Source organism: Pteropus medius, unplaced genomic scaffold (genome assembly GCF_902729225.1).
Source record: "Pteropus medius unplaced genomic scaffold, Ma_sr-lr_union100, whole genome shotgun sequence".
Classification (NCBI taxonomy): Eukaryota; Metazoa; Chordata; class Mammalia; order Chiroptera; family Pteropodidae; genus Pteropus; species Pteropus medius.
The window spans coordinates 9058927-9085037 of NW_024352783.1; the positions used below are offsets into that span (position 1 = coordinate 9058927).

The 26111-nt window shown below is 44.3% G+C and overlaps 1 protein-coding gene across 2 annotated transcripts; it reads left to right on the forward strand.

Annotated features, from left to right (window-relative positions):
* The first annotated feature begins 2197 nt into the window (after positions 1 to 2197).
* On the forward strand, positions 2198 to 25596 carry SHMT1 (serine hydroxymethyltransferase 1). Of its 2 annotated transcripts, none has more exons than XM_039847543.1 (12): positions 2198 to 2359; positions 8368 to 8482; positions 9422 to 9567; positions 12812 to 12927; positions 13302 to 13462; positions 16778 to 16859; positions 17341 to 17553; positions 18808 to 18924; positions 20785 to 20907; positions 23165 to 23281; positions 23854 to 23964; positions 24281 to 25596. In XM_039847543.1, exons 2-12 carry the CDS (start codon positions 8387 to 8389, stop codon positions 24451 to 24453), a joined length of 1455 nt encoding a protein of 484 aa, XP_039703477.1. In that variant the 5' UTR covers positions 2198 to 2359; positions 8368 to 8386; the 3' UTR covers positions 24454 to 25596. The 2 variants fall into 2 exon arrangements, with proteins under 2 accessions (XP_039703477.1, XP_039703478.1); XM_039847544.1 differs by having other exon boundaries at positions 2201 to 2339.
* Positions 25597 to 26111: the final 515 nt, after the last annotated feature.

Genomic DNA, 26111 nt, shown 5'->3' on the forward strand with positions numbered 1-26111 from the left:
GAGAAAGGAATCTCACCCCTTTATACAGTTGGCTCAGAACAAGTCACCCCAAGATGTGCCTCTGTGGTATGAGGATTATTTTGAGAAAGAGACAACCAGGACACTGTGGGCTCAAGAGAGACTTCTGTCCGCACTTAACTATCTAGAAGAATTCAAATTAGGAGCCTTACCCATAATAAGAGATTATCAGAGATAATCATTGTACCTACCTATAGGGCAGGGCAAATTTATAATTACTAAACATTTGCCCTTCTTATTATCCTGTAATGACTTTTTGAAGCCCCCAAGGTGCCTTACCTCATCCTTAGCTCAGAATGTCACATATACCACACTTTCTCTTTCTGTCTTTGAACCTCTCATGCACGTGGGGGTCTCTGACTCTCTTGTGTATGTAGGGTCCCCATGCATATATATATATGTATTAAATTTGGTTATTTTCTCTTGCTAATCCATCTTACACTACTACCACACTAACAACAGTTCAGACACCTTAGAGGTGTAACCATCCTCACGGAAACACATACTCTTGTTAACTCTCCTGTAATCGAATCCATACCTTGCTTTCTTCCACCTTCTTTTAATCTTTCTTATATTCCCTTCTTAATTCCAAATGCGTAAAAGAAACTCCAAACTGTCATTCTCTGGAGAATTTGTCATCAGTTTTGGCTAAAATAAGTTCTTATAAAAATTCTCTACAGGTTTGGATATTCTTAAATCAACATGGTCAAAGAAAAGGAAGCAGAGGTAAATCTCTTATTTTAAACTGGGAGAATTAAACCTCTTATTTTAAATTTGTGTTTGTCTTTATAATCTTACCTCCTGCTTGATGCTCTAAATTCTAAAAATCCACAGTGGGAGGGAGGGGGTTTCGGGAGAGCTAGAGGGGAAAAGAGTCCCTAGGCAAAAAAGCTATTTGACAAAATCATTCTGAGTATGTGTGTTATAGTGCTTGACTCATCTGGAAATAACAGTGCTTCCTCTCAGACTTCTTATGGATCCTTACTCTCTCACTGCCTTTCCTTGGACTTTTTTGAATCAGTTTTGAATCCATTTATTAACCGTCACATTAGCCACATTTGTTACAAAATTTGTTACAAAGATGAAATTGCTTGACATTGAAGGAGGTTAAGTGTCGTAGATACACTGAGGACTGAAATATTAGGAGCTGTTGAAGAACAAATTATTCAATAGCATTATAAAGAAGACTTTATTCAAGGGGGGACTATTTCGATAGGTATTGGGACCACTGAGATGGAACCTTTCCGTGGGCGAGAGATTTGGCTCAATTTTGAATATGGCATGGGCAAGTTAGAATTTATAGCCAAGGAGCAGGGTAGGAGTCAGTGCATGGAAAATTACTAGGAGAAAAAATCAAGGGGAAGGGGAATTTTGGCTACACTAACCAGGCCAGGGTGATCAGACATCACCCAGATGGTGAAGGATGAGGAATCCAACCAGATATGGAGGGTAGGAGTTCTTGTCATACTGACTTTGCAACATCTTTGCTAAAATTGGACAATGCAGAGCCAACCACAGAAGTCTAAAAGGCAGTCTTAGTTGAAAAAGAGTTCAGGGGAGCCTGAGTAGAATGTATTCCTTGTCAGCTCTTTTCCCTCTATTATGTAGCCCCTTCGTTTTTATTATTTTTATCAATGGCTAATATTTATTGAGCCCTTATTGTGCGTCAAGCACAATGTTAATTGTGTTAGATACATCTGTTCATCCCGACAGCCATGCCAGGCAGATATAATTATTTTCAGTTCAAAGATGAGCAATATGAAACTCAAAAATAAAGTGACGTACAGGATTCCATATGTACAGAGTAATAGTTTCAGAGTTTGAACCCACATCTGTCCTATTTAAATAACCACTGTATTAAACTATAAGTAGGACAATGCAAAAGTCAAATATAAGCAACAAAGTTCACCCACAATCCCACGGCTTGCCCAAGTTAACTAGGTCAAGCCCTCTGCTGTCTTCCGGGAAATCCTTCTCCCTAGCCCTTCGGCCAGCAGCTAAACCCGGACCGCCCCACAGTCCTTAGGCCTAAGTGAGCAGCTCACCGTGAGGCCTTTCCCGGCCTGGGGCGAGCCCCGCCCACCACTCTGCGGCAGCCCCCAGCACCGGCGCACTCTGATTGGGCGCCTCGAGAGGCGGGGCCAGGCCCGGGGCGGTGCGCGCCGGGTACGAGTGGAATATGCCAGCCGCTTAGCGCCAAATTCACGGTTCAAAGTCTCGCGCAGCGGGTCACGTGGCGGGTGCGCGGCCGAACGCGGGTTGACGGGTCTCCGACTTTGGTCGCGCGGGCAGCAACGTGGGGCCGAGGTGTCTCTAGGCTGGTGAGCGGGACCCTGTTTCGGTAGGTGGGCGGCTTCGGATCCCAGGGCCTTGGTGTCAGTGGCACTCGCAGGGCGCTTTAGTGTCAGCTCCTAGCCGCATCCCCCACCCCCACCCCCACCCCTTGGGCCGGATGATGTGAGGAACGCTTTGTTAGTGCTTGGGGTGAGGTTTCGGGCGGCGGGGAGCCCGGACCGCCAGTTCCCTGGTCACAGATCGGTGCAGTAGGGGTGGTGGCCTCAGCTTAACACAGATACGAAGGCTTGCTGCTGATACAAGTTGCCTCTGTCTACTGAGCCCTTTCCTGGTTGAGCATTTTAAGTGCAGCCCTTCACTTCGCTCCAGTATCCTCACAACAAAGCTGCAGATTGAGTGCTATCAAGTAGCCCATTTTACAGATGAGGAAGGTGAGGCTCAGAGAGAAGAGCCGACTTAGGCGCGACCCTGCATCTAGCAAAATGGCACCGCCGGAAATCAACCAAGCCTAAGGTTTCAACCACTACTTATGTGGTCGCTCTGCTTTTGGAGTGTGCGACCAGATCCCTGCAGGGAGGGGCTGCGCGTGTTTTCTGCAATCTGTCACCCCCTGTTTTATGAGAAACATTGCGCAGTAGTAGATTTCTTGGCCTGGTGCCCTGTGCTTCCAGGTCCTGGAAGTTAAGAGAACTTTGGTCAGCTGAGGCCAGCACAAACATGTGACATCAATCAGGCAGTGGCAGGACTGGAAACACCAGTTTAAACTCGTATGGAATCATATTTTTAATTTCTTACTTGAGGGAGCGTGCAGTGGAGGTGGGTAATTGTGCTTTTACTTAGAGCAGTGTTGTGAAAAAGGGCTTTGGAACCAGAAGTAAACAAGTTCAGATTCTGACTCATATGACCTTAGACTGCTTAGCTCTCTGAGCCTGTTTCCTCCTCTGTAGAGATCACAAAATCTGTATGTGAGACAGACAGATGGCATGCAACAGGGTAGTTCCCTTGGCAGACCCCTGGTTGGTTCACTTGGGTGACAAAGGCCCAGGGAAGATTTGGAGGTATGGGGAGGCTGGTGACCTTGGTGAATTCATGTACTAGGTCTATTTCCCTGGATTTGAGGCGAGGATTATGCTACAAGTGAGCGATTTTCCCAGCAGCTATCCAACACTGTAATGACAGTTCAGGCTGCAGTGAGCTGTGTTCCTCTGGAATGCTCAGTAGGGATTACTGAATGGTAATGAAAATGGCCCTAAGGTCCTCATGTTTCTTTAATATCAATAATAGCTGATAATTTTTGAGTACCTACTCTATGCCTGGCACTGTTCTGAGTGCCCTTTGTCATTTAATCCTGACAACCAGCTTCAGAACTGTCATCATCCCTGTGTTATACTGAAAGGACCGAGACGTAGAGGTGTCAATAACTGGGGTTGCACATTAAGTAGTGGAGAATGGAATTGGAACCCAGCAGGCTGGCTCTGTGATGAGCTGCAGCACCATTTTCTCAGGTATGGACTTCACTGTTAGGAAACAAGAGCTATCAGATTTCACAGTTGGATTGAGAAATAGCCCAAGACCGAGGTTTCTAGAACACAGTTGAAACTTGTAAAATATGTACTGTCAAGGTAAAAATCTGTTCTCCCATCCCTGCTCTTACCCTAGGGCCTGTCAGTCTCATCTCTGGTGCCTCTGATTTAGTCCTCAGGCTTCAGCCACATGGGCCTGATTTCTGACCCTTGACAAATCAAACTTCCCATGTTAGGGCCTTTGCACTGGTGTTTGCTCCGCTTGGTGTTTATTCTCTCTTATGATACTCTCTTATCCCAGATCTTATAAGCTTGACTCCTTTCCACTGTTGAGCTCTTAGCTCAGGCATGTTCCAGGCCCCATCTGAAGAACTCTCCCACCCATGTATTGTCTTCATCACTGCTAGAAATTATCTTGTATGTTTCTTGTTTACTTGTTTGTAGTGTTTCTCTTAAGAACAGGACCTCTGTCTTGTTGGCCCTTCTAGTCTAAGTTCCTAGTTCAGTGCCTGGGACATAGGAGTTGCTCAATAACTATTTGTTGAAGGAATGAATGAATTCATTGTAGGTTGATGGTGGAGCAGAGCTCTTAAATATCAAAATCTTATTTTGAATTAATTACTATATGATTATATTAAACATAGAATTACTATATGATCCAGCAATTCTACTTCTGGGTATATACCCAAAATAATTTGAAAGCAGGGACTTGATAATTGTACACTCAAGTTCACAGCAGCTTTACTCACAATAGCCAAAGGTGGAAGCAACTTAATGTCAACAATAGATGAAGGGGCACATAAAATATGGCATATATGTATAGTGGAATATTATCCAGCCTTTAAAAGGAGGGAAATTCTGACCCATGTTAAAACATGGATTAACTTCAAAGAAATTATGCTATGTGGAATAAGCCAGACACAAAAAGACAAATATTGTGTGATTTCATTTACATGAGGTCCCTGAAATTCGTAGTCAAATTCGTAGAGATAGAAAATAGAATAGTTGCTACCACAGGCTGGGAGAGAGAATGGAGTGTTGTTTAATGGGTACACAGAGTTTCATTTTGGGATGATCAAAAATTTCTGGAGTTGAATGGTGGTGATGGTTGTACAACAATGTGAATATATTTAATACCACTGAATTGTGCACTTAAAATCGTTAAAATGATACATTTTATGTTGTTTTTATCAGTTTTAAAAAAGTGAGAGAAGTTAAAGATACATTGTTTTTCAGCCAACATCCAGATCTCAAGAAAAGATGCTCAGTATGTTTTATTAGCTAAAAATGATGTTCTCTCTGCATCTTAAAAAGTATACTGTCTCAGAATTTTTATCTTTCTTATTTGTTTTACCAGCTATCTAGGTATCCCTAAGCCCAGTCAAGTGACACATAAATTGACCATCACAATCAGGATCTTTGTCTTATTGTAATTCAGAATGCCCCTGGATATAATAGAGTTAATTGACTTAATAGATATGATAGATTATATCTATAATAGATGTAATTGATTTAATTGAAACAAGACAAAGAATCTCAAACTCTGAATGAAATTCAAATGTCTTCCCGGTTAAGGAAAAAAAAGCTTAATTTGGATTCAAGGAGGGTATGGATTTAATGAGGATATGGATTAAGTATTCCATTTGAGGGATGGCTTAATCCTGAGTGGTAACAGGATGCTGGGAAGAAAACTTCTTCAAGTGGGTGAGCAATGAGATCAGGGTGGCACTGATGGCCTAAGGAAGGAGCGGTGGCCACACATACACTCACCCCGGGGGTTAAGAAGTAACTATGACTCAAAATTATCGGGGTGGATAAGGAAAAGATTTGCAACCAGGGTAAAAGGCAGAGGGTTGTTATGCTGAAGTGAAATGAGTAAGACCACAGATGAAGGTAGAGGCTTTGTTCTTTTTCCTGAGCAGAGTGGAACTGAATGCCTTTCACGATGTTACTATAGATCTATTTGTTCTCAGAGGAGGAAGGTTCCGAATGCAATTTAGTTATTTGTCGGTTGAGAAATATCTTCTCTGTGCTGCTTGCCACCTTCAAATCCTTTTTAACCTTGACTAGAATATTTAAAAGAAGGTTTTCTCTTTGAGATTCTAAGACCAGGAGGCCTATTTTGGCTCCAGTGCTTTCGTGTATGGGCTTACCATTTGCTGAGGCCATGCCTGTTGGCCCATGCAGAAGTCCACGGGTTGCACTGGCCATTCTTGAGTGCAGACATCAGCATGAAGAAGCCGTGGGCATGGTGTCCACACCATTTACATGTCTGTCTCTCCTCCTCTGATAGTAACATAGACGTGGCTGGCCATTTTTAAGACTCCCTGCCTGCCCTTGGCAAGGTGATACTGCTGTGGCCACATTTAAGTACAAGTGCTTCCACCTTTACTTTACATTTTGCAGGTGTGACTGCATTTCTAATCATGTTGTACTCGTGGTAAAACTGCTTTGAAAGCCCCAGTTAGGAATTTCATGGTTAAAGATTATTGTTAGTTTCTTTTTAGTAGCTCTACCAGAGATTAAGGAGGATCACTGTGATTTGAGACTATTAGACTATTTTATTTAATGGATATATTTGTCCAGCAAATTATACTGTGTACACGTGTATAGAAAAACTGCAACCTTCCTGTTATGTTTCTCCTTTATTCTCACACCACTATCATACTTACAACACCTCTGACACCAGATATGTGGGGATTTTCCACACATCAGTTCTATGATGCTAGCTGGGTGTCCTACACATCAATTCAATTCTGATATTAACACAGCTTCATAAGACACTACCCTCCCCCCCCACTTCAGATGCCAATCACAAGTAGTAGGTCCACAGGTTACCCACAACTTCTGTCCAACTCGGCTACAAATCAGAAATTCTCATGACCCCCTCCTTGGATTCCATCATTTACTAGAGCAGCTCACAGAACTCAGGGAAACATTTATGTTTACCAGGTTTTTTTTAAAGACATGATAAAGGATACAGGTTAACAGCCAGATGAATAGATACATTGAGCAAGGTCTGAGAGAGTCCTGAGCACAGGATCTTTTATCCCTGTAGAGCTGGGATGGGTCACCTCCTGGTGTGGATGTGTTCACTGACCTGGAAGCTCCCTGAACCCCATACTATTAGGATTTTACAAAGGCTTCCCCTTGTAAGCATGGTCAGTTATTAGCTCTATTTCGAGTCCTGCTCCCCTCTCTGGAGAAGTGGGGGGTAGGACTGAAAATTCAAGCTTCTAATCATGACTTGTTCTTTCTGGTGACTAGGCCCACCCAGAGAACAAAAGATGCTCCTACTTCTTTTATCACTTAGGAAATCACAAGGGTTTTAGCAGAGACCAATATATATTATTATTTCACAGTACTATCGGAAAATAGGCTCTCTCTTCATGATAGGATCTCTCTCAATCAATAGAGATGTCCTCTTCTCAGGCCCCTGGAGCAGCTGTCCAGAGTGGGCCCTGCTTACCCCAGCACCTAGCTCTTGTCCTTCCTGGTACTTTCCTCATTTTACACATCTGCTTTTAGTGTACTTGTTTTGTTTGCTGTTCATCTTCCCCATGAGGGAAGTCCCATGAATGCAGGGCTCAGTCCATCATGTTCACCACCGTGTTCTCAGTAGCAACGCCATGGCTGGCAAAGAGAAGGTCTTCAACAAATAGTCGTTGAATTAATGAATTTTAGCAGAAAACTTACTAAGTTAATAGAAAAGTACTGAAAGGCTGCCAACTATTAAATAAGGGAGGTTAGTCCCTGTAATAATTTAAACTTTCACACTAGGAGAGCTGCCACTGATCACAAACTCTCATTCTTTATAGAAACATGTGTTAAGAAACATACATTTTTCAGTATTTTAATGGGAGATAGTTTTCTGATGAAAAATATAAACACACAAGTCTGACCTGTAATTCTTACAGCAGGGTTTGTATTTAAGCAAGTGAGTGCTTTAACTTGAAGTTTCTACAGGAACCTTGCTGGGGTACTTAGAGCATATGATTTGGGGTTTCAAGTCAGACCTTCATGGCCAACTTGTTGGGCAGCCATGGTCCAAAATGCTTTACTTCTGAGCCTCATTTTCATTACTTGAAAAATGGAAAATCGCACTTAAGTCAGCAACTCATTTGTTCAGTCATTTGGCAAATATTACTTCAGTATGGCTGTGCTGGATTCTGTGGGAGATTCAAAAAAATAAAAGTAACATACAGTCCTTGGCTTCAAGGAAGTTTTGGGGAGATAAGCCATAACTAGGAAAAGTTCAGTTGAGAAGAGGCGGCACAGGGCTCTCTGGCAGCTTGGGCCTGCTTCATAGGGAGCAGGGATAGTTCTCATTACTAACAGGATAACAAGCTGACATACACAGTTCAGAAAGGAACTGGAAGTTCCACACAGTGGTTTTGCAATAGAATATCTTCGTTTACCAAGCAATTCTGAGGGAAAGGCTAAAAAAGTGTCAGTACTTTAGCAACTCAGACAGCTAAGGTTGAGATGAGCTTTAACTAAATTTAATATTAGAAGTTATTCCATTTTTTAGGCAACTTTGAACCAGTGCAATGGCGACTCCAGTCAACGGGGCGCACAAGGATGCTGACCTGTGGGCCTCTCATGATAAAATGCTGGCACAGCCCCTAAAAGACAGCGACATTGAGGTAAGGTTTGTGGGGTCTTCCTAGGTGTTCCTAAATCAGAGTCTCTTGTTTACTCTCTAGTTCTAATCATAAATAAACTTCATTTGGAACAGCCTTGCAATTAGTATAAGAGAGCCAGGTTTAGAGGCAGAAGCTGCTAACGAGCTAAAAGACCTTCCAGGGTAAATTTAAATATTTCTGAGTTTCTACAAAGTGCAGAGCACTGTGCTGGCTGCTCTGGAGGAAAAAGGAGGGAGAAGGATCACTGAGGTTTGACCCCTTCCTTATAGTTTGAAGGAGTACATCCAGACACTGAGAAGCATCTTTTATTTATGTATTTTTTATAGCAGTCTTATACATGTGGTATCATTCGCATGTATGACCATACAAGTCATCTATTTAAAGTGCACAATTCAGTGTTTTTTAGTGTTTTCACAGTCAATTTGAGGGCATTTTTGTCCTCTCAATAGGAAACCTTCAACCCATTAGCAGTTATCCCCAGGCCCTGCTAAACTCCCCGACCCTAGGCAACCACTGGTCTACCTTCTGTCTCAATGGTTTTATCTAAGAATCTTTTATTTTAAGGAAGAGAAGCAAGGAATAAGATTCAGGAAAAGAAAAACTTGGTGAAATGTAGGGATAAAAATAACAAGATGGTGTAAAAGTAAAAATTAGATGAGATACTTAAAGATCGTTTTCTCTTCAATCACTTAGTTTTCCTTAATTCATTGTCTTCTATTCCTTTCCAAATGGCAAAATCTTTGAGGAAGATCTCCTCTAATCCTTAAGTGCTATGGGAGTCTTCTGAGTTTGGTTGAGTTATGGTCAGCTTCTGAGGGCAAAATATGGCTCTATAATATGCCAGATTGGCTCTTCCCTTTACTAGGTTATTGCTTTGATCAAAGCAAAAAGGTTAAACTAAAAGGTTTGAATATCTAGCATCTGTTTTCTTTTCATCAGGTTTACAATATCATTAAGAAGGAGAGTAACCGCCAGAAGGTTGGATTGGAGCTGATTGCCTCAGAAAATTTCGCTAGCCGAGCAGTTTTGGAGGCCCTGGGCTCTTGCTTAAATAACAAGTATTCTGAGGGGTACCCAGGCCAGAGGTATGTGAATGTCATCAAAGGCATGCTTCTGACATAGTGATGCAAGGTACTGAATCACTATAGAATCCAAACCATGTGGGGATTTCTATTCCACTCTGCTCTGACATAAGTCTTTTACAATGCCCGGTGTTTGATAGCACTGATGTCCAAGAAGCAGATATACTCAGGGTCACTTAACCAATCTCTTTGGGGGCTTTTTAGAATAACAGGCCAGTCCATGAGGAGAATGGAGCTACTGGACTGTCATCGAGCCTCTAGAAAAAGGTCAATAAGTACTCTGAGTCTATGGCCATGCCACCCTGAACAAGCCCGATCCCGTCTGATCTTGGAAGCTAAGTAGGGTCGGGCCTGGTTAGTACTTGGATGGGAGACCACCTACGAAGACCAAAAATAAAAAATAAGGGATTGTAAGCTGACAAGGTTCTTGCAATCTGTGAGGTCCACCAAGGGTTGCCTCGCCTAAAAAATAAAAATAAAAAAAATAAGTACTCTGAGTGATGCTGTGAAAGGTGGTTGTTGCTGTATGAGTAGTCGAATCGGTATCAGGAGAGACCCGAAAGTTAAAACTGAATCTGTTGCACTGGAAACCATTTCCGCATTATAAATGTTGGATTTACATATGCGACGATTTCAGTCAACTCCTTAACCCTGAGAACCACAAGACGTTATATTCATTTGTTTTTTACAGTCATCATCAGGCAAAGGTGATGATTACAGAATCTGACACGATTTTTGCAAATTTGTACATTTGTGTCCCAAAGGACACAGAGAAATAAGAGATCACCCTTGGAGCCGAACTGGCATTCTACCCTGAGATACCCTGAATCTCTCTGTAGAAGGGCTGAAAACCAAGTTGAGAGCATTGTCTTTCTCCTGCTGTGAATAACTAACTTTTGCATTGTTTTCACAACTAATATCTCATTTGATCCTCATGGCTGCCCAATAGGAAAAAGCGATGGAAGCTGAGACTCACTAAAATTCAGTGACTTCTCAAGTTTGCACACAGGTAGCAGAGCTGGGACTTGAATCCAGATGTTTTCAAACTTTGGTGTGATAAAAAAATAAATATCTGGTCTTTGTCCCTGGTTTCTTTCACTTGAGCTCCTAAAACTCTAGGAATCTATGGTGATAGGAATGTCTTTTATTAGTCATAATGAGCCCTTTTGAGCATACCTGAGTTTATGTTATAGAGGTGACTCTTGGTAGGCCCCTAGTAAGCTTCAGGATGGGGGCTGGTGGCCAGAAAGATCAAGGCATGATTAGAGGACTGGAGACTGAGTTAATCACCAGTGGCCAATGATTTGATCAATTACACCTCATAATGAAACCTCCTTAAAAACCCTCAACAGTGAGGTTTGGAGAGCTTCCCAGTTCTGAGCCCCATTCTCCATACCTTGCCCCATGCATCTCTTCCATTTGGCTGTTTCTGAGTTGTAATAAACCTTTATAATAAACCAGTAAGAGTAAGTAAAGTGCTTTCCTGAGTTTCGTGAGTCATTCTAGTGAATTATCAAACCTGAGGGGGTGTTGTGGGAATTCCCGAGTTTGTCAGAAATGTGGGTAACCTGGGGACTTGATACTTGTGACTGGCCTCTGAAGTGAAGGCATCCTGTGGGACCGAGCCCTTAACCTGAGGGGTCTGATACTAACTCTGGGTAATCAGGCCAGAATTGAATTGAATTGCAGGATAGTCGGTTGGTGTCAGAATTGGTTGGTGTGAGGAAAAAAACCGCACACATTTGGCATCAGAAATGTTGTGAGTAAAAACTCCTCATTCCCCTTCTTTTCTTTACTGTGGTAAAATATGCATAACAAAATTTTCCATTTGTAATTGTACAGTTCAGTGGCATTAAGTACATCCACAATATGGTGCCACTATTACTACCATCCATCTCCAGAACTTTTTCATTTTGCAGAAACAACAGTCTGTACCCATTAACAACTCCAGCCAAGAGCTATCACCTCACATGCATTAAGATGGCTACTATCAAAAAAAAAAAAAAAAAAAAGAAAAGAAAACAAGTGTTGGTGAGGATGTGGAGAAGTTGTAACCCAGGTGCACTGTTGGTAGGAATGTAAAATGGTGCAGCCACTATGGAAAACAGTATAGAGGTTCCTCAAAAAATTTAAAATAAAATTACCACATGACCTAGCAATTCTACTTCTGGGTATATATTCAATAGAATTGAAAGCAACACCTCAAACAGATATTTGTATACCTGTGTTCATAGCGCATTATTCACAGTAGCCAACAGGTAAGAGCAGCGTAAGTGTCCATTGATGGATGAATGGATAAGCAAAATGTAGTATAGCCAAATAACAGAAGGTCCTTCAGCCGTAAAAAAGAAGGGAATCCTGTGACATGCTACAACAAGGATGAACCTTGAGGACATTATGCCAAATGAAATAAACAAGTCACAAAAAGACAAATACCATATGATTCCACTTATGTGAGGTATCTGGAGTAGTCAAATCATAGAATTGGCAAGTAGAATGATGGTTACCAGGGACTAGGAAGAAGGAGAAATGGAAAGTTATTTGATGGGTCTAGAGTTTCAGTTTTGCAAGATGAAAAAATTCTAGAGGTCTGTTGCACAACAATGAATGAGGTACTTAGCACTACTGAAATGTAGGCTTTAAAATTGTTAAGGTGGGAAATTTTATGTTGTGTGTTTTTACTATAATCAGAAATGTACATACATTTAATCTAAAATTTTTAAAGCTTTTTTGTGACCATAAGACTTAAGCGTTAAAAACTTTTTCTGGATTGAGTTATTATAATTATTAGTATATTACAGATAAAAAACACAAATATATGATAAATTTTGATATGTAATTATTAAATGAAAAGTAAAATTTTATTAGAAATATAAAAAATCAATAACACTCTACCTCTCCCTCCCCCAGCCCCTGGTAACCACCATTCCACATTCTGTCCCTATGAATCCAACTACTCTTGGTACCTCATAGAAGGAGAACCATACAGTTGTAACTAGCTTATTTCGCTTAGCATGATGCTAACGTCCTCAAGGTTCATGCATGTAGCTTACATCAGAATTTCTTTATAGAGAGGAGACACTTGCTTAATGTGACACAGCTTGGCACTGATGGAAGATGAGTCAAGAGTTCTCACCAGGTCTCCATTTTTGTTCTTCTGTCCCACACTTGAGCTTCTTTGGCCTCTGTACTAAGCATAGAGGTTCAGGGCCAGAATGGGCCTAAGTTTTCTGCTTTCCTCACACAGGTATTATGGCGGGACTGAATTTATTGATGAGCTGGAGATCCTCTGTCAGAAGCGAGCGCTGCAGGTCTATGACCTGGACCCCCAGTGCTGGGGGGTCAACGTCCAGCCCTATTCAGGTAATTACCACATCTAGACAGTTCTGGAGCCAGGCTCCTAGGGCATCCGACATTCACAGAGAGGTGTCCTAGGACTGCCCAGTAATGAAGGTTAAAAATAAGCTAAGCCCCTCCTGGATGTGTGCATCTTTTTTCGTCGCCCTTGGCTCCCAGTTGTGCTCGCCCGTCCTGGGCAGTGCCCTATCTCTGAATGTCCCCTTTCCCTTACTTTCAGGGGGATTGGTGCTGGGGATCCTTGGAGCTCAGGAAATGTGTAATGGCAACCAGGCCAGTTCTGGCCACTTCTAGTTGATGGCCTAGTGTCCAAGCTTGGGGTCCTGATTGATGCCTCATGGACAGAAACAGTTGTACCTCCTCCGGTCTGTCTATTCCAGGTTCCCCTGCCAACTTTGCAGTATACACTGCCCTGGTAGAACCCCATGGGCGCATCATGGGCCTGGACTTGCCCGATGGAGGCCACCTGACCCATGGGTTTATGACAGACAAGAAGAAAATCTCTGCTACATCCATCTTCTTTGAATCTATGCCCTATAAGGTAAGAATACCTCTCCATAGCTCTGTAGTCCATCTCCTCAGAAAGCCTTCAGAGTTTGACTGCACCTACAGAAATAAGTTTTGTTCATGTGGCACTACAAGAAGTTCCCTCCTCTCCCTAGTTGTCATTTCCCTTCCCTGGGGACTCCTTGGGCATACAGGGAAGGCTGGGGACAGTTGGGACGGAGACCAAGGGGCTAAGCCGAGGCACAGGGAGATGGGCAGGGGAGACAACTGCCCAGGAGGTTTCAGCTGCAGCAGGGTTGCTGGCTGATCCAGAACTGGGATGGCAACTCCCAGTAACTAGGTCCACTACAGTCAGACCCCTAGTGACAGCATCTGCATCTCTGGTTCCACCACCAATGCCAGCAGACCCACCATCAACACCCAGTCAGCCTTCCACAGTCCAGTCAGAGCCAGGCCACATGCCCAGTCACAAGACTGGCATGTATTTATGTGGGGACCCTTGTCATTATAAACAATTCAGTCAAAAATACATGTGAGATTCACGGTCTCATGGGCATAGTGACTTATCAATAAAGATGGTTAGAGGGGTAGGTAGAAAAAAGGTAACTTGCGTACTTGTTCATGGTGCCGTCTGTACACGTGTTGATTCTGCCTTGTGTCCAGGAACCATCTCCTTGTGTTTATTGTCGAATGGGCTGTTCCTCATTAGTTTCATTTGTCCTACCAGGAGTAAAGATAGCCATACATCATTATGCTTGGTTGAATATCAGACACATAATTTTATCCTTTTAAGAAGATCAAGCCAGTGCTCTCTCTTAGCATTCTATAGTCATTGTTGCATATCCTTGAACGTTTGCGGTTTTTCTTATTAGCCTTTGTCTCAGTTCTAGTAATGGCACATATGCTTTATGTGTGCATGTGACAGCTCATTTCTTTTCATGGAAAGCCTTTGTGTTTCCAGTCACAGTTATTCTCATTGACCAGTGCTGACCTTGAAGATGGATTTTGAAACATGACAATAGCACGATGTTATTTCTCTGCGCTTAGAACACAGTTTCTTTCACCATGGAAAGAATGGTGGCAGAGTAATCACTGACTTGTTTTCTGACCTTAGATAAGGGCATGGGGAGCCTCACGCTTTTTAGCTCAATGTCTGCTGTCACTGAAGAGTCTTCCGGGCATTAACAAGCCCTGGGCTCCACCCGACATACCCCCAGCCACCCTTGTCTTTGACAGGCACTGTGCAGGCTGCAGCCCCATCGGTGCAGTGGAGAGGCCCACCCAGTGGTAGGCCTGAGGGGGCATGGAATGGTGGGGACTGAGACCGTGGCCAGCTCGGGCAGCAGAAGACACAGCTCACTTGTTGGAGTGGCTTATGTGAGCAACAGCTTGGTGGGCAGGGGAGTAAGACAGAGTTGATTGGCCTCCAGCAGCAGCCACCACAACCCTTCCTCTACCCACTAGGCTGTCACCCTGCCTGGCCTTTTGGGCCCCTCGCCTCACTGGGACTTCTTTCACCCTCTGGGCAACCACCCCACGCAGGGCCAGGCATTTCATCTCTCTATGGAGAAACAGCAACATGAACTCGCTCCCCCTCCTGTTTTGTGACTAAAGATTCCCTCTCCCTGCTGTTCCTAAACTACCAGCGGGAGGCTCCATCCTTCCTGTCCAAGGCCTCTGTAGTGCTCTGCCCCCAGCACACTTCGTTGCAAATGCCTGTGAATTCTTTTAGGAGCTGTTTTATTGTCTCATTTTCAAGATTAAAAAAGAAGAACCTTTAAAAAAATCCCACAAGTTTCAAAAGCAAAATTTAGAGATAGTAGCAACAGATTATTTTGGGTGATTATGTCTTTAAAAATTTTTTAAGAATTATGTTTATTTACTGGAGATCAGCTGTTGATTATTCATCAAGACAACAGATTCTTTGCTGAGATCAGAGAAAGCATCAGCTACACCCTTAAAACACAAAACAAAACCACAATTGTCCTTCAGCCTACCTTTCTAGATGACATCTAGGTTCCCATATCTTGCACACGAGCTTCTGTAATTGTATTGAATTGAAATCTTTTTGTTTTTGTTTTTGTTTTTGTTTTTGTTTTTGGAAGGGGTAACCCACCTAATTCAAAACTCTTTCCTCCGGGGGCGGGGGTGGGGGGGTGGGCAGGGGCTTTAGCACAGGAAGTTTCTCACCACTTCCTCCCTAGAGGGCTCCCATGTCCCACACCCCTGCAGTAATCACATTTAATTATTTTTACTTCCCCTTAGCAGAAATGTTTTAACACAACTTTAATAAACTAAACTTACGAAACAATGTATAGCCAAAAAAGAAAACAAGTTGTTTTACGTTTCACATTGTTCCAGACAACAATCTGTCTGGAATTGATTTGTGTGGGTGAGGTAGGCATCCAGATAATGTATTTTTTCATGTAGATATCCAGTTGACCCCATACCCTTTATTGGAAGACCATAGTTTCTCTGAAGTGCCACCCACTGCTTTCATTGATCAGATGGCCATCTATCAATGGCCACAAGCACACACTGCCTTAGTGTAACTTTTTAAGTGTCCTTCCACAAGCACACACTGCCTTAGTGTAACTTTTTAAGTGTTTTTAAATTTCTCTCAATAATGTTTTGTGTAGGTCTTATACATATTTTGTTAGAGATTTTATGGCTTTGAAACTAATAATTATTAAAATTTCATTTTCTATTTTTTGCTGTTTAAATATACAAATATAATTGATTTCGGGTTTTTGGCCTTACATCCAATGATCTTGCTAAATTCAGTTGCTAATTTTAATGGCTTGCCTCTAGAGTCTTGGATTTTCTAGATATACAATCATGATGTCTCTGAGTAACGTCTGCTTTTTTATGTTTTCTAATCCTTATGCTTTTATTTCTTTTTCTGGCCTCATTGTACTTGGAGTAGAAAGTGGTATTAGCAGGCACTTTGTCTCATTCCTAAAGGTAACTGTGTGTTAGTACCTGCATGGTATGGTGCATGTCTGTCACTCCTATTTAATTCTGCAGTGGCCTTTTGATTTCTTCTCATCCCGGGACAGCCCTAGGAGCAGGGGCTCACTCCCCCCCACCCCGGTACCCCTGAGGGCATCGTGAGTCATTGAGTGATATTTGGTTATCTATACCACTTGTGCAGGCCAAATACTCTGATACACCACCTCGCCCTCAAGTCCTGGCCTAGGACATCTTTTCTGTTTTCATGGTGGAGTGAAGCAAATAGCTTTGGGAAGGTAGAAGAAGTCATCTTATCCTTGACAGCTGGCTCAAGTTCGGGTGGGAGGGTAGGCTGGAGGGGGCAGCCTGAGCCTGCTGTCTCCATGACATTCCACAGGTGAACCCAGACACTGGCTACATCAACTATGACCAACTGGAGGAAAATGCCCGCCTCTTCCACCCGAAGCTGATTATCGCAGGTGATGAGTTGGGTAGAAAGCACTGTATTAGCAGATTCCAGGCCTCTTACAGAGTGAAGATGTATTGACCTTCCCTGCATTGTCCTTGCTCACAGCTAGTTTCTGCCTTGGATAGCTGAGCTGCTTTGGTCTAAGTATATTCTTTCAGGACAAATGTCTGTGTTTGCCACCATTAGTACTAGGTAGAATAAGATCTGAGGCTGTTCTGAGAAGCATCTAGGAATATTAATCCTTTACTAATTGGGGGTGGTAATAATAGCTGAGGGCCACCCCAACCACCATGACATTGAAGAGGCAGAAACCAGAGTGATTACCTTCGGCACAAAGATGTTTTTTGAGAATGTTTTTCATTTCTGTCCTCAGATTTTAGAGGGAGAAATCTCCAAGCTTTCAAATATGCATATCCAGAGGCCACTTTGCAGCTGACTCTCAGCTGGCCATGAATATCTTTGACTCTATGGTGTTGCCTTTGCCATCTTAGGAACCAGCTGCTACTCCCGAAACCTAGACTACGCTCGATTGCGGAAGATTGCCAATGACAATGGGGCATATCTCATGGCGGACATGGCGCACATCAGCGGGCTGGTGGCGGCCGGTGTGGTGCCCTCCCCCTTTGAACACTGCCACGTGGTGACTACTACCACCCACAAAACTCTGAGAGGCTGCCGAGCCGGCATGATCTTCTACAGGAAAGGTGTGCTCTTGAGCATGGGGTCCAGGCAGGGTGCCGGGTGATCCTTTTTAGGAAGCTGGGGAAAACTCTGACCTGGGATCCCTTGAAGATATTAAGATCCCTTAAAGAGCTACTTAGGAGGGGACAATGACTTTATAGAAGAGATCTAGAAAGAAGCCCTGAGCATAGTTATCCAGGTCCTGGGAAAGGGAGAAGGTTATTATGCTAGGTGCCAGTACCCTTTGGCTCAACTAATTCTCCTCATGAGGCAGGTGTTGGAGTGAAAGGATGGCTCACCAGAGACTACCTGGAGGCCTCGTGGTACAGCATTATTTTGATGAACTTACTGTAGTCTAGCATGTTTCTCCTAGAGAAAGACTCACAGTAATCAAACCATAAGATACTGATGTATAAATTCTAGTACGTTTTGTCATTTTAGTAAGGAATTTCTCTTTCCAGTAGTGGATATGCTTACAGCCTATATGTAGGCACTCCCCTTATTTTGGGATTTGCATACCTGAGAAAGCCAGAGTAGTAATCAGGCTATTATTCAGCCTGCAGTGGGACCTGGTGCATGAACCTGGCATCAGCAGAGAAACCAGCCTTCTGGTGACTGGATTTCTCTTTACCTCCGAATCAGGGGCTTCTCACCCAGCCTCTGGCCAGGATGGACACACCCATATGCCCACTCGAAGCCTCCAGGCTCTTCTGAGGTCCTTCTTTAGTTGTGTTGAGGTTTCTGAGGCAGGTAGCCATTCCCACTTACCTGGAAGATGTTTGTTTTTCCCACTGTATGTTGGTGTGATTTGTTTGACCCAGCTGTCCCTTTAGACTGTGAGAGTTAATTTAGGTAAAGCGCTTAGAGCAGTTCTGGCCCACAAGTTCTTTAGAGATAGTAGTTATTATTACTGACTATTAACTTTTTCTCCAAAAGGTACTTTATTCTCTATTTCTAGCCACATGAGTCATGTCTCTCTCAAAGTAGTCATCTTGGAAGACTGCTCTCTGACACTTCTTAGAGGAAATATGCCCAAGGCATATTCTTTGTTATATTCTCAGTGGAGGGAAATTTTCATCCGTGAAAGGGCAGTCTGCCTGCCCTGGAAGCAACCACCATCTCTGCCTCACAGCATTTCATACCAGGTCTTGCCTCCAGGAGTAGAGGCCAGGCTTGTGCTTAGCACCCCCATAGCCAGTCTGGGTTTGAGTCCAGACAGGGAGAAAAAGGGGGACAGACAATCCGTTGTTCCCATTCTGATGTTTTTCTTTGTCCAGGAGTGTGCACCGTGGATCCCAAAACTGGCAAAGAGATGCTGTATAACCTGGAGTCACTCATCAACTCTGCTGTGTTCCCAGGCCTGCAGGGAGGTCCCCACAACCATGCCATTGCTGGTAAAATATCACCAAACCCTGAGCCATTGGAGAGTGTACCTTCATCCCCGATGGTCCCCAAGCAGTCATTCTAGGGGTTCTCCTGCTTTAGCTCATCCCATGACCCTAACTCCCATCTCACCTGTTCACCGAAGTGTGTGCCAAGACTTCCACACTGGGGAGAAACTAAAGGGAATATCTCTGTCTAGGAGATGCTAGCAATGAAGACAGGGGAAACAGTGGTGACTGGTGTAAGGTAGGGACAAGAGGGAGTGGTGGCCAATCCACATGTGATTGGCAAAACAGAGTCAGGCCTGGTTCTATGTGTAGCCCTCTTTAAGAACCAACAGAGAAGGAATTTGACAACTAGAAGAAGGCATAGCAAAAATGAATTGCCTCTCCCCTCAGGTCCTCACCTCCTGTGGGGTAGAGGCACCTGTGTCTGATCCTTGTGCTGTTGACCTTGGGGCTGCAACAGTAGCTCCTGGGTCTATCTGATTCTCTGATACCCCAGCAAGCAGTCATTGACTTATTCCTTCTCTTTTTGTACAAGTGGCTTAGAAAATTTGTGATGATCTCAGGGTTATTCCACTGTCTCCTTTGGAACAAAGCAGCTGGTAGAAGAGCCCAGGATGAAGGTGTAACTTCTTCATTAAGGGAAGCACTAGTGTTTCCAAAGTGGAGAGTGGAGGAAGCAAGCAGTGAATGGGGAATTTAGGCCTGTGGGTGTGGGGCAGGGCTGGATGTCCACTGGGGTGTTTTCACGTTCCCCCTTTGTACCTGCAAGCTCAGGATCCACAGTTTCTTCAACCCTCAGATGATGAGATTGCCCACCTCCAGCCACTCTGGGCCTTTTCCAGTCATTTCCATACACACTGATTGGAGGCTTCTGTACCAGGACTAAGGCACACACATGTTGCATTCTCCTTCATTTTCCATCTCCTTCATTTTCCATGCCCTGTCATTAGCCCTCGGAATTGAACACAAGGTACCAGATAAATCTGAATGTGCAGGGTAGGACAGCCTGCATCTCTCACCTGGACACTAATCTGAAAGATCTGCATAATTTGACATCAAAACATCAGCTTTTAGGGCAGCTCAGTAATTGTTTTCACATACTGAGCTTAAAAAAGGACTGTAAAATCTGTCTTGTTTAAGAGCAGCTTTTCTGTGGTGATCTTGTTAGCATGAAACTTCCATGCCTGGAGAAAGGCTACCTCAAAAGCACTTACTCAACTTGAAAACTCATATCCAAAAAGATGTTTACACACCGATGTTCATAGTAGCATTATTCACAGTGGCCAGGACATGGAAGCAACCGAAGTGTCCTACGATAGATGACTGGCTAAAGAAGCTGTGGTGCATATATACAATGGAATATTACTCAGCCGTAAGAAGAGATGAAATACTGCCATTTGCGACAGCATGGATGGACCTTGAAATAACCATGCTAAGCAAAATAAGCCAGACAGAAAAAGTTGAAAATCACATGATATCACTTATATGTGGGATATAAACCTAAAAGCAACAAATGAACAGGACAAATAGAGACTCATGGACATGGACAATGGACTAGTGGTTACCAGAGGGAAGGGAGGAGGTAGACAGGGAAAAAAATTTTAAATCATTTCTTCAATTAAAATAACTGATTAGTTAAAAAATTTAAAAAGCAATAAAAAAGCATTTGCTCAAAGAAGAGGTCTGGAGGTTTAGCCAGGTAATTGTAGGGTTAAAAAATGTGTCATTTTTTGAGGAAAATGTAATCCACCCCATTCAGTGACACTGAGAAGCAAGCCTGAGTGGGGACAAGGGGTGTTTTTGACTCTCGGTCTGTCTTTTGATCCCGTCATTTCTTCCTGACCTATTATCTCTTCCTGCCAGGGGTTGCCGTGGCGCTGAAACAAGCCATGACTCCGGAATTCAGAGTTTATCAGCACCAGGTGGTGGCCAACTGCAGGGCTCTGGCTGAGACCTTGATGGAGCTGGGCTACAAAGTAGTGACAGGTACCATCGAAAACTTGGGCAGCACCCACCAACACCGGAATGCAACCCTGCTTCTGATGGTTGCACTAGGCCTCACATCCCGGTTCATCCAATCAGGCCGTGGCTGTGGGGTCGTGGCCCTGGCACTGCAGCTATAGCTGCAGCTGAGATACGAGTCGGGACCACCTCCAGAGGAGCTGATGTGGCTGTCATGGCCTCCTCCTTTCCTTACTTGATGACAGCTGCCTCCTCAGCTGGGCCAGAGATGATAGTAATAATAGCTGCTGTCTGTCACCTGGCAGGTGAGGCCTCAAGTTCTCAGAACAGCTTTCTGAAAGGAGTACCCGAGTCTCACCTGAGAGAGGTTAGGTACCAGTGGTCACAGAGCTGGTGGGTAGCAGAGCCAGGACTTGAAACAAACCTTGTGAGTGGGCAGAACCTCAGGGCCTTCTCTACAGCAATGCCTTGCACTGTCCCGCAGGAGTGTCTCCACTCACCCCGAGGGTCAAGGCGCAATAGGCTGTCCTGCTGGGAGTTCATGGGAGTTTGCTATTTCAGCATTTGCTTTAATATGAAGATCGTGGCACTGGGTGACCCTGACTGAGATGGACTTTCCAGGTGAGGGCCCCGCTCAGAAGTGCTATCCACCTCAGTCACTTCAGGCTTACACAATTAGCAAAATTTTTCTGGCAGACAGTATACTTTGCTATCTCGAGGAAGAGTAGCTTTACTCTTCTGCTCACATGGCTGCCATCTGTGCTAGCAGTAGATAGTCCAGGAAGATAGGTCCGGTCCCCTGTAGGCGCAGGTGCCCACTCCCTGCTTACTGCCCTTTACAGGGGTTATAGGACCCAGCCTGAGGAGTGGGCTCCCCACCAAACCTTGTGAGTGGCAAAGCCGGGGCAAATACCATCTTCTCAGAGAAAAGGTAGCACCTCTTTTGTTTTCTTTCACTTTCTCTCTTTACTTTCTTCTCAATCCTCCATATCTTACAGTAAAAAAGCCCCAGAAATCTGTCTAGACTGTGATCTTCAAGGTCCCTTGGATCACTGTTTCTCAAACTTGAGTGTGCATACGAATCCCTGGGCACCCTGTTAAATGCAGGCCTGGGGTGAGGTCTGCCTTTCTAACCAGCTCCCAGGTAATGCTGGCCTGGGAACCACCTTGGCATTGCAAAGATTTAGGCCAAACTCCCTTTGGCTGCAGGCATCCCCCAGCAGCCCTGTCAGCCAGGCTGCTCAGAGCCTCCCAGTGAATCTTCCCCACCTTCCTGAGCTTCCAGGCCTGTTCCCACATTTTGTTAATTCTGCTCTGAGGACACGGTACAGGCAGCTGAAACAGATGATGAGCGTAATCACAGCCAGCATTTGTGTATATCTGCCTAGTGCCTGGTGGTGGCCAAGCACTATATACAGTACCTTATTTAAACCTCACAAGGGCCTCGTACGTTGTTGGTCTCATTTTACAAATGGGCATCTGGGGTTCCAGAATTTTGAGCTGCCTGACTAAAGCCACACAGCTAGTAAATGAGAGACTGTGGAGACTGACTTAAGCTCAGGCTCTGGGGTCCAGAGCTAAGTGTTGACTTAGTTTACCTGTATCTTTGAAGTCATTGCTTTTGCCCAGGTCAATGACCTGGGATTAATGAGAGCTCAAAGTGGAAAAATCCAAGTACTTTGAAGACTCCTGGGTGGTCTTGGGCCAGTTCCAGAAAATTCTTAGAGCCTTGATATCCTCATCTGCTTTGATAATACTGCCACTCTCATAGCATTAGAGATAAAGTATATGACAGGCTCGTAGTGTCTGGTGTCTAATATGCGTTCACCGAAAGTAGTAATTACCCATGGTTACCATAAATGGAACCCCTACTTGCTACTCTGATGTTGCCTCAGCCTTGAAGATTAATTTCAGAGATGCATAGGAACTTCCTAAGTGATATGTCAGAGAAAATAGAAGCCATGAATGGCACTGAGCAAGCTGTCACTCCCCAGACAAGCTTCCAGGCCCTTTACCGGCACCTGGGATGCTGGGTCATTGCAGTCTAGTCATTCTCCCTCCAACCTCAGGCCCCCTCTGCATCATTGGGCACCCATTTTACACTACTCTGTCCTTTCTGTCAAACTTTACAGATGACTAAAGCCTTCCAGGACACACTTTCCTGACCTCATCTGCTTTAGCCCCCTTCCTCCCCCATCCTCATTTCTTAGGAAGAGAGAAATTCCTTTGCTTGACATGGTATCAGCCTTCCACATTCCTACATGTCCAACTCGGTTTCCAGGTGGTTCTGACAACCATTTGATCCTTGTGGATCTCCGTTCCAAAGGCACGGATGGCGGCAGGGCTGAGAAGGTGCTAGAAGCCTGTTCTATTGCCTGCAACAAGAACACTTGTCCAGGTGAGAATCCTCCTTGGTCTCCTCTTTCATACCTCTCCTGTCTGCGCTATGGCCAGTTACAGCCAATGATCATTGGCTCTGGGGACAGACCTCAAATGATTTAGGGGGATAGATATACCGTGCTGGATGGGGGCTAAGTTATGGCTCTCTCCTGGCCCACTCCTTCTGATAGGCTCTACCCCTGCCAAGGACAAGGGGACTGAGGTGGGGTGCTTAAAGGTGAGAAGGCATTTGGGTGAGGGAGGCAGGGCCCTTTGGAAAATAAGCTAGATTTCTCAGTGGGTTGTTAGTCAAGATATGGGGACACATCTCACACCCAGACAGATGCTAGCTTCATTTTAAGGAGCAAAGGCCATGTCACAGAAGGCGACTTTCTTACTATTTAAAGTAGTCAAAATGTGTTCACTGCCTGTGTCTGCTTCCACCTCTGCTGTGGAAATCAACTGTACCCTTCTCTCTAGATTGAGCTGGCACCTGCAGGCCTATTCTTTTTGCCCAAATGTCCCTTTTAATGCACACTGGTCAGTGGTAAGTTGGGTACAGCCCAAGTACAGAGCCTCTTTATGTTGAAGGTGACAGAAGCGCACTGCGACCCAGCGGGCTGCGACTGGGGACCCCAGCACTGACATCTCGAGGACTTCTGGAAAAAGAGTTCCAAAAAGTAGCCCACTTTATTCACAGAGGTAAAGATGTAGGTTGGAAGTTTGCCACATCATATTGTGTGTATGGAAGCTGTGAGTGGTTGAGACCCACCTACTGAAGGACATTTGTGTCAAGGCTGAGTGCTGGGGACAGGAGACAGCAGAAATCACTTAGCAAACCATCTGGTCTGAGAGATTTGTAAGATTGTCCTGCACAAGGAAGGGTGCATATAAGAATCACTTCTGTGGTAAACATCAATACTTACGGCTGTCTCACCTCCAGCTGCTGGGACATTTGGGCATTTGGGCCTTGGGTGTGTCTCGCAGGCTAGAGGACTTACTTGTCTTTACCACACAGGGATAGAACTGACTCTGCAGATTCAGAGCGACGTTGGTGTCAAGGCCACCCTAAAGGAGTTCAAGGAGAAACTAGCAGGCGACGAGAAGCACCGTAGGGCCATCAGAGCTCTCAGGGAAGAGGTGGAGAGCTTTGCGTCTCTTTTCCCCCTGCCTGGCCTGCCCGACTTTTAGAGGAGCCACCAGGCTGCACCTACCCCAGTGCCAGAGTGTCGGGACTGCCCAGGAACGCTTGCCCAAGGACCCAGTGCCCTTCTGAGGAGAGAAAAGCACTGCCCCACACAGGATCTGATCAACTTCCGTATGTTCTCTGAGGGGTTCTTTTGGGACTTTCCCCAAGTTATCTTCACAAATCAAAATCTGTTTTAAGGCCCACTGTTAGTAATTCTGGGACAAGTTATTAAGAAGTTTAAATCTGAACCTTATTTTTTCAGAACTACATATATAGTTATTCTGGAGAAAAGAAATACTATTTAGCCTTGATTCATTTAGACACTGGGGTAGGGCTGAGGTATTGGAAAGATTCCAGCAATTTTACTCACCCTTCTCTTAAGAGTTACTGGGCTTCTTCCAACTCACTGCAACAGATAAGAAACACCCACATTCATAGCTTGGGAAAGCTTCCCATTATTAATATTTCGTTACCCAGTGGGACATCAAAGGAGAAATGAATTATGACATAAGAACTGAAGACAGAAATTCCTCCTAAAGCTTCTGCTATGTGCTTTCAATCAGAATCCTAAGTCAGACAAGTCTTTAGAAGGTGCCAGTTTGTGGGTTTCTCTGTTAGCAGCTTAGTGTACCGTGAAAATGGTCTCCTTTATTCTCCACCCCTGAAAAAGTGGGAGAGCTTGGGGTACCTAGTCCTTTCCTAGTGTCAGCATCAGCCTGGGGCTTTCCTGCCCTGTGTGAGAGAACCAACTCCCTCCTGTAATCAGGAAACCAAATGTCACCTTCCAAAAGAAACTTTATTCACAAAGATGAAGTGCAAAACAAATTACCATTTTTAATAAGCACAGAGTTTTAACACAGACTGTCTACAAGAATTATAGCTTTAAAAAATACAACCAATTTTTATATTTCAAAAATATCTCAACTCAAATAAATTAGTTTCTTAAAAAGTACACTTCTCATACTATTTGGCATTTACTCTGGTTGAACTCTGTGCAGCCATACCTACAAGCTGCTCTCACATGTGTCTGGCATATTCTTGCCCTCGCCACTGTGATGATGATTGCAGCTCACATGGTGGTCAGATTCACATTCACACGCACAGAGGAACAAACATGCAGTAATAAAATACTTCTCAAAAAATAATATGACTTCCTCACAGACTATGCTTTTGACTGCAACCTTAAAGGTGGCATTTCTCTCAACCCAACCTGTGTAGCCAGCCAGTGTCAGGCAGTCGGTGGGTGAGGCACCCTGTGGTCCTGCCTGGAAGGTACCCCTGTGGCCTAGGGTCCAGCATGTTGTTGGCATTTACTCCAGCGCAGTAGGGACAGCTGCTGCGGTCTCCCTGGGGTGTGAGTGACATGCCAGTACCCACATCACTTCTCAGTTTGGGAGCTCTTATGCTGCCAAAACAGTCTTATCTTCAGGGGCTTGATTCTTTCCCAGCTGAAGACACGGACATCTCCAAGACACCCTGTGTAGCCTCCATGTTGGAGCTCTCCAAAGAAGCCAGGGCCCCATAATAGCAGCTTAGTTCACTGCAAAATGCTTGTTCATCCTTCCCTGACTCCTGCTTCCTCCTCATGGCCATAAGAAACCTTAATAGATAAGGCCAGGTTAGGTCAGTGTTCCATGGGGAAAGGGCTCAGGAAAACTTG

Excerpts from the sequence above, each read along its gene's own strand:
- SHMT1 (XM_039847543.1), top strand. The coding sequence starts at position 8,387 with ATGGCGACTCCAGTCAACGGGGCGCACAAGGATGCTGACCTGTGGGCC. Across the intron at positions 8,483-9,421 it reads TAAAAGACAGCGACATTGAG|GTTTACAATATCATTAAGAA; the intron begins GTAAGGTTTGTG and ends TCTTTTCATCAG. Across the intron at positions 23,965-24,280 it reads AGCCCACTTTATTCACAGAG|GGATAGAACTGACTCTGCAG; the intron begins GTAAAGATGTAG and ends TTTACCACACAG.